This window comes from Echinococcus granulosus, assembly GCF_000524195.1.
Source record: "Echinococcus granulosus chromosome Unknown EG_S00003, whole genome shotgun sequence".
NCBI lineage: Eukaryota > Metazoa > Platyhelminthes > Cestoda > Cyclophyllidea > Taeniidae > Echinococcus > Echinococcus granulosus.
In genome coordinates this window covers 2513548-2524472 of record NW_020170383.1, presented here as the reverse complement: position 1 = coordinate 2524472, position 10925 = coordinate 2513548, and the positions used below count along the sequence as shown (strand labels likewise).

The window sequence follows — 10925 nt, the reverse complement described above, 5'->3', positions numbered from 1 at the left end:
TTCACGGTGTGGCATTTGCCTCACTGAGCCATCTAAATGCCATTAGAGGTGAAGAGGGAGCGAGGGAAAGAAAGTGGTGGGATTCAAAGGTAGTGGAGGGGGGAAGCGAAGGCCAGATGACCTTCCAACTGTGTGATCGTTGATTGTATCATCATCGCCATCATCGCCGACCAGTGGACCGAACTGAGTGGGGAATGGTGTTTATGACACCGGCAGGGAGAGCCAGGTAACATTCCCCCTCCCAACCACAATGACAACTCCCCCTTATTCCCTATCCCCTCCTTCTTCTTCCTCCTCTCGTGTTCCCACCCCTGTCCACGCGCTCGCGCACCTGTTCACAAGCTGTGTGCGTCTGTGAGTGCGTGTATGCGGCCTGGGGGGGGGGACTGGGGGTAGGGAGCCACGTAAACCGATGGGCACAGAACTGATGACTTACCAGTACAGCACGGAAATGCGTCTTTGTAGTGGTGGCAGTTGATTAATAAATCCCCATGAGGCCACAGTGCAGTCGCGAAACCGCAGAGTGGCATGACTAACCATGATTGATTAAACGACCCAGTCCGAGAGTGAATGGGTGTGCATGGAGGGGGAGGGTAAATCAAAAAGGTGCCCACTTGATGACAGCCACGACAGAGGAGTGGCCATTGACCTAGCAACAGACTTCATTAAAACGGATTGGATGGAGTGAATCGTTGCAGTCATGCGCACACGGACATGTGTGTGCATTTCGTCTCACTTAAGCCACGGGTTTTTCATCCTCTGTCTCAAGCTCTCGGCGACACAGGGAGATTCGACGAATCGGACGCTTTTTCGTGTGTTCAGGCGAACTTAAGCGCCCAATTTTTAGACCGGAGGTACAAAAAGGAGGTGGAATACAGAGTGAGCCAAAGGGAGAGCGACAAATCGTAAAAACGTTCTGGATGGGAAGTTTGTCCAAAACTTTTGCCGTCACCGTAACAGTTGTTGTTTCATTATAACCGGGATGAAGTGAATATGTCTGCCTTGTATCTACCTTTTCTCACGCGCTTTCTCGCTAAACTACATCTTTTTAAACTCAAAACCTTGTCTGCATAAAGCATTGCCTATGAACTGTTGCTGCAGTTGTCGATATATACTGAAAGAAGGCGAGCGGAAGAACGAGGGAAAGATAGAATGCGTCTGTATGCTTAAGATGCCGCAGTGGGTAAAAATTTGTCTCTAGTAACTTTTTTAAAATCATACGAAAGGATGATGGCCGTAAAATTAGACTATGGAGAAGGGAAATTTTGTGTCGTAGGCACCTATACATCCCACTTTTGATCGATAAACTGGCAGACAATCTTCTGAATTGCTGAACGTTCATAGACGAAAATTGCATAATAATTTTTAATAAACTTATTGATTTGATATTTAACTCTGTGCTTAACTCACTTTCCTTTGAATATTACAATGGGAACAAGCAGTTTAATTTAGTTTAATATTTATAGCCAGGTGAACCATAAAACATAGAAAATCCTAATCAGGTTGGTAAACCAAAGTGTTTCATTTCATGGAAGGATAATGGCACGAGTTCCTCTAAGAGCGAACATGAATTCCAGAGCACTAATAAAGCTACCTTATGAAGTTTTTCATAGTAAGCTCGGATTCTATTTTTTTAAACATTGATCACCATTGATCCTTAATTTTGGGATTTTATACCTATTTTAATAGGTGCTGTTTCGGGACACATTGGCAGTAAGCATCAATTGCTAAGAAGGCTATATGTGAGTTAAGAGCACTGCGCATTGGTTACATTTCCATTTAAATGGGAAAATAGAATTTGACCCTGCTTCAAAGTGAATTAAACTCACCGAATTCCAAGGGGACTGGAGATTCATACCCAGGAGTCCGTTGCTACCGAGAGTGGTGGTGGCCGAGGTAGGGTTCATCTCTTCCTGTTGTCGCATTTCAGCACCTTCAGGGGTCCGGCTAAGGTGTCTTGTGCGCGCGTGTGTCCCACGAACTCCTTAGTGGGCAAGTAATGCACAGAGCAGCAGCGTTCATACGGCCAGCGCAAACGCGCTTGCGCGTGCATACAGCGTAGATGCATGGGTGCGTGAGTGCACGATTAACGCGACAGAGCGCAGCCAGCGACGAATGGTCACGAGTGACACGAATGCATAAGGAGGTAATGTGCACGCGTGCGTGCGTGGACCACACGCAGCAGACGGCGGGTGTGAATTGGGCCAATCGTATGAGGAAGTGAGACAGGTGACAGCTTTCCTTGCAGTGCCGTCGTGCGTATGTGCGTGTGCCTATGCGGATCTGTTTTCGAAGTATCTAAAATAGGTTTCCGGGAGTTTGTTCTCAGATGACACTAAATATGCCAACATTTCAAGGAAGGAAATTGAGAAATGTTTCCAAAAGCCGGCCATTAAAATTGAAGGCACTATAATAGTTTTGCGAAATGTAATTTTTGTTTTTTTGGCCTCTAATTACTGAAAAAGACTAATTCTGCCATAATTCAGGTGTGAAAAACCATTAGAGGATATTTAGTGTGCCAATAATATTCATCCATTCTGCATGTACAGACAATAAACAAAATGAATCACATGATATTCATTGACTATTAACGAAATAGTATTTAATTCGCCCCTTGATTGCTGTCAAAACGCTTTGTAAAAAGGCTTTTTATGTTAAGCTTTGTTATCCAAAAATAAACAGCAGAAATTAAGGTCCTACTAAGTGACTCAGTATATTCACTACATTTAACAGTAAATACAATTGTAATAGAGTATACAAAATCGAATCAGAGGTCCTGCAAAAGTGCCCATGATAATTGAAAAAGGTGTCTGGTATTGTTTAGTAATGGTAAATATCCAAGTTCTTTAAGATCAGACAACACCACCCTTTAAAAAGACAACATTTAGATCATTAAATATTAGCAAAATAGGCTTATAAGTATTACTAATTTATGTAGATAAGTAAAATATTGGGTTTAGTTTAGTTTTTGGTCCCATCAAACTATAATAAAGGGAATATCAAGCATTGGAGTAGAATTCACCTAAAAAACACACCGTTGACTATATTGGACAACACTTTTTCTTGTTCCTTCCACATTTGTGCTAACTGGAATTAAAATTGGAGTGAAGCCTTATCCTACTTATGCGATTGAGCTGGTTTACGTACTGTCAATTTGACGCTCTGCAGGACATAAGTCAATAAATAGAGTCGGATTACAATATTATTTAAATCCCAAAGCTTGGCTATCATTTCTCATTTATTTTAGAGCTGGAAAATTCCCATCGTCTTAATAGCCTATGACGGAAATTGATACAAAAGGCATAAGGGTCTATGTTCCAACATTAAAGATCTGCCAAAGTCCAACGTCTTATGAACTGCACAAGAGAGTCTGGAAGAATTCTGCAATAAAAGTGGAATCATGAACTTTGAAACGCTCACCAAATGTGAAAATGTGTATGATCAGAGAAATTTTCCATAAATTGCATCTAACAAATGTGTACAAATACTGGCAACCTCAATTATTATTATTTTGAAGGACAAATTAAACAATTTTCTGCAATTTTATTTGAGCTTGTCAGACATTTATATGTTTGAAAATATTTTACAGTGAATATCATTCGTATAAAAGGGTTGCGTTATTCAATTTTTTAGACGCCTTTGAAAGTCGCAAGAGATGCGCAAGTTTTGGTAAAATATGGCGCGAATAGATCAGCTTTATTGCAGAGACAATAGTTGCGTTTTGAGGATACCACACTCCTTCGTGATCAGTATAGGACCAACTGTTCTTTTTAATAAAGCAATCGCCACAGCAGGGGCTTTTCGTACTCACCCTTAACGAGGTGATTAAGGAGAAGACTTAAGGATAAAAGCGATCTGCAGTCCTTAGATTCTGTGATTATTTACTTGGTGGGACACTTGGCGATCGGCAGTCAGAACAAACGCAATTTTCCTAAGTCGTCCCTGTGTTTGTTGGTCAAAATCACCTAGATTATAATAGGACTTGTTATGGACCAAAGAGAAATCGAGTTTGTTTAGCAGAGGAGTCAAGATTCCTCAATTTTCTCCGCTCTGTATAGAACTGCGGCGATTGATATTGACGTGTCGTTGCTTAGATGAAGTGGGCATTCTCCACTAAGCTGCTGCAAAAAATACCCACAAGTCATGGATAGGATAAAGTGTGGTGGCAAACAATTTATCATCAAAACGACCAGCTAAAATTGGTGGAAATTAATCACAGTTAAAGAGTGCACACACAGTAAAAAGTGAGAGGTATTGTGGTAGAAAAAGAAGACATTTTCGCCTGAGACCGAGTGCTATCCTTTCCCCCAATCTTCTACTTCCAGATACAACCCTCCAACGGCGCGCGTTCCAGTTCCTTGCAGCCCAGTTTTCGCTAGCACTAACTTTCTCCTCATTTCACTTTCTCTGTTTCCAGCTCTTTCTTTTCTCCCTTCTTTTCTGCCCTCCTTTGAGCTACAGGTGGGCATGGTAAAGTTGACTCTTCCCTCTTCGTAGGCATGTAACGAAAACTTGTGTAACCGAAGAAGTTTGGTAAACGAACCCATGTAGTGTCGTACCTCACACACGTATGCACGCACACCACACACTGGTACAAGCACATATAACTGACCCTCTTTCAAGCCACTAGATCACTCCAACCCCAAAACTGTCAACCAAGGTGGCATTTGCGCATTACAGAATGGGAGAGAAATCGTGTGCTTTCGGGAGTAAAAATAACATTCGGCCAAAAGACGAGCTTTAGAGAAATCGAAACTTAATTTTCCAGCGGGACAAAGGCAGACAGATGTATAATTCACATCCACTTCAAAAAGTTCACATGTATGTGATATGTGCTCCTTATCGGTTTATGATAACTGGTTGCATCAAATTTCGTCACAGAGAGATTGATTGAGCTTAGAATAATAGAGCGGGGGTACAAAATTCCCCATCTGAGAATGATTACAAATTTAGTTTTGAGCTGCATACCTTGAGATAAAACGCAACCTTCTAACCTGTAGTGGCCGATTTTCCTTGGTCACTCCGGCATCGAATGGGTTAATTTAAAAGTCATTGTTACTGGAATCGTATGACACTGTCTTAGCAGAGTTCTAGATGTGTCAATTTCTTTCCCAGGAAGATCAACGAAGAAAGAGAAGATGGATTTAGACTGAAATCTTGATTTGTAAATAGATCGTAGAGACCTTTCACTTTTTTAAATACCCATCTTACAACTTGTTTGTAATCTAGAAGAACTAAGAATAAGGTAAGAATAATTCATGCGCTCCTGTTGCAAAAGTTACAAATAACCAGAACGCTTTTAAAAGTGGTTGGCATAATTATGACTTAAGACCGATCGAGATTTAGCCTAAGCTGAAAGGATTTGTTACTTTGTAAATCGTACCTTATTTATGGACCCACGCATATTTTACAACCCCCACGGCCAATGTGCTCATATAATGGGATTTAAACAGGTATTACAATGTACCACAATACCTTCCTGCGAATATTTAAAGTGACAGGTAAAAGAGAAGCACTAATAGGTTAAAAGCGAAATCACGATTAGTGAGTAGCTTGAACATTTAGTGCTACACCTACATTCATAAATTCAATTAGGTAAAATGAGCAATGCATGTTGTCATACAGACGAGACTTCAAAACGTAGTTGATAAGAAATGCCACACATTTTATTAAGTGACAGATAAAAATGGAGGCATCAAATTGGCCATATTGTTAATAGAGTTTCGTAATAAGATGATGTAGTTCATACTGTTATTTCTACCTACTGATAAATTTTGTATTCCACATGGTGTCCTATAATCCGGATTAATTGAATATATGGAGGTTGTAGCATCCTAATTATTCTAGATAATGCGACATTTGCCTTTGAATTATAGTAAATTTTGGTAGCTAATCAATCTTATCATTGAGCTATCACTTAAATAGATTCCTTACTTTTCTCCTACCTTTTCGGGTGAGATTCCTCGGAATTTCCTTATAGACTTTTCCAAGATAATCTAATTTATTTCTTGGATAAGGGCTCCTACAATCACTTCCAATGAAATTTCTGCATGTAAATTAATGGCTATAAGTTTATGCTTTGCAAATAAATATTAATCAAAATAGAAATTTTTTACTTACATTTGCGAAGTTAATGCAATTATATACAGGCTTAATATACTTTATGTATACTGCCACACTATGAGCACATTAGTAAATATCTGACAAAATACTTTGGTAAAATCCCTTATCGTAATAATGAAAGGGAGTATCTGGTGTAGGATTGAGTATCTACCAAACCTACACCTCGTTCTCCTTAAATGATCTGCTTTTATGGAAAGCAGGATCTAAGTTTTATATAATGGCACTGCTGATTATTTATAATAATTCATTTTTTCTGCTTTGTGGCAGTGTAAATGTATGCATATTCAAGGCTTCTGGGAACAGTGGTGGGCAAACAGTCATCTAAAAGTGACGAATACCTCAACTTTTTGAAGGTAAATCACTAAAATAAACGGCGCAGCTCTTCACTATTACTGAAGAATTTCATTTAACAGATGAAACTTTTGTTAAACTTTTGATCGATGTCGCATTATCGAAAAGTTTGCTGAATTTAAGTAGACTCATCCAAAAGCCTGCTTCATTGGAGGATTGCATTAGACAGGCAATGCTTAAACCTATTCATAAATGTATTTTCAGAGCAGTACATTCATTGGAGTAAATTAACTACAAGGAAAATTGCGTATTTCTAAGGACTTCTTCAAATTTTTGGGTAGTATCAAGTACAAAAGTATCGTTTCCCACTAAGTAAATGCGTGAGACCATTTCGAGAAAACAGAATTCCTTTCGTTTTCTAACAGACCTGTCAATCGTTTTTAGTTATGACAGATGCATAATTAAAAGGCAGCACATTTTTTTCTGCGAGAAAAGTTGTACGCACAAACTGACAGTGTCCTGCTCGTAGGTGACATGCAAACCCAATTACGTCGCTCCCAAACGAACAGTTTACACCTGGCAAAAATCAACAAATAATATCCATTTATCTTTGCATTTTCGGACCTAAATTTGTATTCCATTTGATAAAAAATTATTGCCAGATTCATTTTAACACCTCTGCTTCTTCCCAGAACATTTCGAAGGTTGCAATGGTAATCAAATTATCGCTTAAGCAACAATGATAATCGCTGTATAAATATGGCATAAGGAGCTTAGAAAATCAGGTAATGTTGTTCCAAAATTAAATCAGTTGCCTCTGTATTTGAAATATTTTGGTTGTATTGTAATCATCTCCTTATTCTAATAGTAGTGGTGGACATTGGATTATCAGCACAATTGGTGAGACCTATTAAGCAGTAAAAGTTGTAATTCGAACCAGATGATGGCTAATGCAACAAAGTAACTTTAATTTAGCCTTAAGGAATTGCAGCAGTAACTTTTAAAGCAGCCTTAATTTGACTTCCATTCCAATACAATAAGCCGACTGTGTAACACAACTTATGAGGACCTTGCAGCTACTCCAAATCACTTCCCAGATGCAAAGTAAATCTGTGTTAGATTATAGCAGATAGATTTACGTTCATATCATGTGAAGTTGCATGACAGATGATTTATATGCAATCACTGACCGCTGCGTTAGTATGAAAAAGGATTGGATTCATTCATGCATGCGACTTGCAAGTGTCATTCTGCCATCAACATCATGTATTTCTTCGGAATTTGCATCAGTAGGCATTTTTTTTCCATCTGTGATATATCTCGCTGACAAGTAGTGAGAAACTATCGAATGTCGGAGTATGAACGCTTGACATTAATGCATCAAGCTGTGGTTTGGATTTTACCACTGGGGTGGACTACATTTTTGACAACGTACGGTCATTCATTGCCATCAATGTCCTGTATGGAATAGCAAAACTTATGAAGAAAAGTATAGGTGGTTCATCATTGGAGAAGTGTACAAAGAGTATCATAATATTTTACGCCAAACTTTATGTAGGTATGGGGAACGAGCTATAAAGAAAAATGTATATTTTGAAGAAGGCAAAAGATGGGGCAGTTATAATTAATCACTTGATTACATTTTTTGCCACATTTATTAACCTTAGTAAATTGTAATGGCTACAAGACGGATTCAAGCAGATTATGATGTCATTTTTGATGCGTTTACAGTTTCGACCATAGCCACTTACTGCAGAATCCATCAAAATTAGAAAACCAACAATGAATATTTTTGAATCTTGCTACAACTAGGAGGTCACGTGGATGAAAACACCCTACTTTGAGAATCCCATCTTCAGCTACGGAGTAGTTTGGAGTGCTTCTAATATTGCAAATCCCGGAATTCGACCAAAATGGAACCAAATGAATCCTGAACTAACTTAATGTAAATCTTTTTAGTGAAAAATGCTTCATGCATTAGTGATTAACAAATATGCACTCGTGTAAACTCTTTATCTGATTTTTTTATTTAAAATTCAACAAGGAATATTATTTATTTAATGAGTTTTTACATGCTCCATGTTATTTTTTCAAGGCAAAATAAGTTACATCGAACTTGCGGAGATACCTGTTTAACCAGTGTCAACCATAGTAGTCTTTTGGGTTTCTCAACCCTTGCTCAGTAACCCGCATCCACCTTTCCTTAGGAAGCAAGGCAGTGGACAACAAGTTCTTCATAATATCGGAATCCTAAAATAAATTATTACATACTTCACAGTAACTTGAAACAGGCGCCAACACTTTAATATGTACCAAGAAGTTTAGTTGGAAGTACTTTAACAGTGTAGTAAAACAGGTACACAGGGGACAAAAGTTATGTAAAGCAAAACAATAGAAAAGCGAAGAGTCCCATTAACCTATTACAGGTGACACTTAGCATGCAGTACTACTTAACCCTGTCTGTGGATGATAATGGGCATATAAGATCGAGTTACATCTTCACCCTTGGCTATTCTCTCCGCATGCATGTGCAGTGCCTTGCAATGGTGTTCCGGAAACTGCATCCAGGTCTTGTGAGCCTCCCACCTTCTGCTCTCCATTCACCCACCTCACTGTCACTATCATCCTCATTCATTATCGTCTTTCTCTTTCTTTTGGCCCCAACAGAGGCTAGAGTGAGGAGAAAGATGAGTAGAATGCGGAAGTAGGAAAATTGCATTCTGATTGAACTCTCCCACTTCAGCCTTATTTATACCACTCGAGGAAGAAGGATAATAAATAGCTCTAAATGTAATAAGTGGTTCGACTGTACACATTGCAAGACTATGGTCATAAATTCGATTTTCTATCTATACGGTTAGTGCGTCGAGGAATTGCGACATGATTAATCGTTGAGAGGTCTACTTATTTCCTGCTTTAGAATCACAAATCAACTTTTGTGCTCTTAAGAGAAGTGGTGTGCTATATTCTTAATATTGCCAAATATACCAAAGTTAGGAAATGGGTGTAAGCTGGCTACACTACTGACTTGATTTCCATGGCCCCTCCTTCAGTCGAAGTGAGGGTAACTATTAGAAATCGCAAATTAGTCTCTTTGTTTAACAACCATGGGTCTTGTACTAAACATTTTTAGGTTGCTGGTCCATATAGTTGAGGAAAATCCCTACAAATGAGTCAATGAGGGCATTCCATTGGTATCATTTCGAAATCCCTTGCACTGGCTTTATACAATCATAAAAATAGAATCCTTCAAATACTGATCACCTAAACCAATAACCAACAGACTCAAAGTATTCTTAAACCAAAATTTGTTCTTCTAAATTTGAACCACTCCTAACTTGTTGATTGTTCAAGATCATATTTTAGGGAAACAGATTGCAGGGACTGTCAAAAAATTCGACTGTTTCCTCGAGACCGTACATAAGTTTATTGTTATGGTCATACAATAAAAGTGGAATGTGTAGTGAATAAAAGATAATAGGCAATAGCTAAAGGACCATAAAACAACTGAAGACGATTTATTCCGGTTTTACAGTAAAACAGGTGAGAGCTAAGTAATAATATCACAATATACTCTATATTTATCTGAAACAATATTATTTAAAGCGAACTGTTAAAAGCAGCTAAACTAACAGGCTGTAGAGTTAATGCCCTTTAGGATTCTTGTGAATGTTCCGGCATTTTATTGTGCGTTAGCTTGATTCAAACGCTTCAAAACCAGTAAAAGAATATCAATTTATAAAAAAAACAGATTAACTACTTCCCCAAAAGAAAGAGATATTCCTACGGAACTACAGATAATAGTTACGGGTCAGCAAAAATAGTAATTATGTGATTGAAATTTCAAACGGTGCAGAGATGTAAGACAGATTGTCAAAAGTGATTATCGTAAAATAGTTAAATTTTCTAGAACAACAGTAGTGATTTAGTTAAATACCATTTCTGACCATTTTGAAGGCTTTGTCAATAGTTTGCTAAGACATTATTAATGATGATTTAGAGGGCACCGTCTTCCGTAGTTCATAAAATTGCTACAAATTAGATGATTTATCTTCGTAAAAGTGAGTCATTTTGGCTAAACTAAAAACCACTAGAAAGGATTTGGATGTACTGTTTTTTGAAGATTATGCAACGAATCCTTCAGGAGATATTTATTTTGTTTAAGCAAGATTTAGCATTTTTATGCTAATTGGATGCGCTGACATAGCTTTCCAAACAGGAGCGAGTAATAGGCCATTTAGGACTTAGATGGTCAAGTTTCTAAACTAGACTGCATATTACCAAATAGCAATTAGAGTGCTAACTCTAGTTCAAAACAACATTCTACCTTGTATAAAATATAATGGAAAAAAACAAAAAAGATTGTATACGGTAAAAATAATTTCTGAGAAAACAAGTGTACCATATTGCAAAGGTAAAGGCGCGTTATATAAAAAGGTTGGTAAAGAGCCTTCGTTGGGATGGTAATTAAGTTGTGCCTGGTTGGTCATTTGTGCAGGGGTATTTCTACA

At 38.1% G+C, this 10925-nt stretch overlaps 1 protein-coding gene across 1 annotated transcript; it reads right to left on the bottom strand. All coding sequences in view use genetic code 11, as the record gives it.

Annotated features, from left to right (window-relative positions):
- Nucleotides 1-42: 42 nt before the first annotated feature.
- Nucleotides 43-9133, bottom strand: EGR_00956 (hypothetical protein; the record flags this gene model as incomplete). Its single annotated transcript, XM_024490205.1, has 5 exons — nucleotides 43-183; nucleotides 332-373; nucleotides 1830-1984; nucleotides 2025-2298; nucleotides 9023-9133. 5 exons carry the CDS (start codon nucleotides 9131-9133, stop codon nucleotides 43-45), a joined length of 723 nt encoding a protein of 240 aa, XP_024355608.1.
- Nucleotides 9134-10925: the final 1792 nt, after the last annotated feature.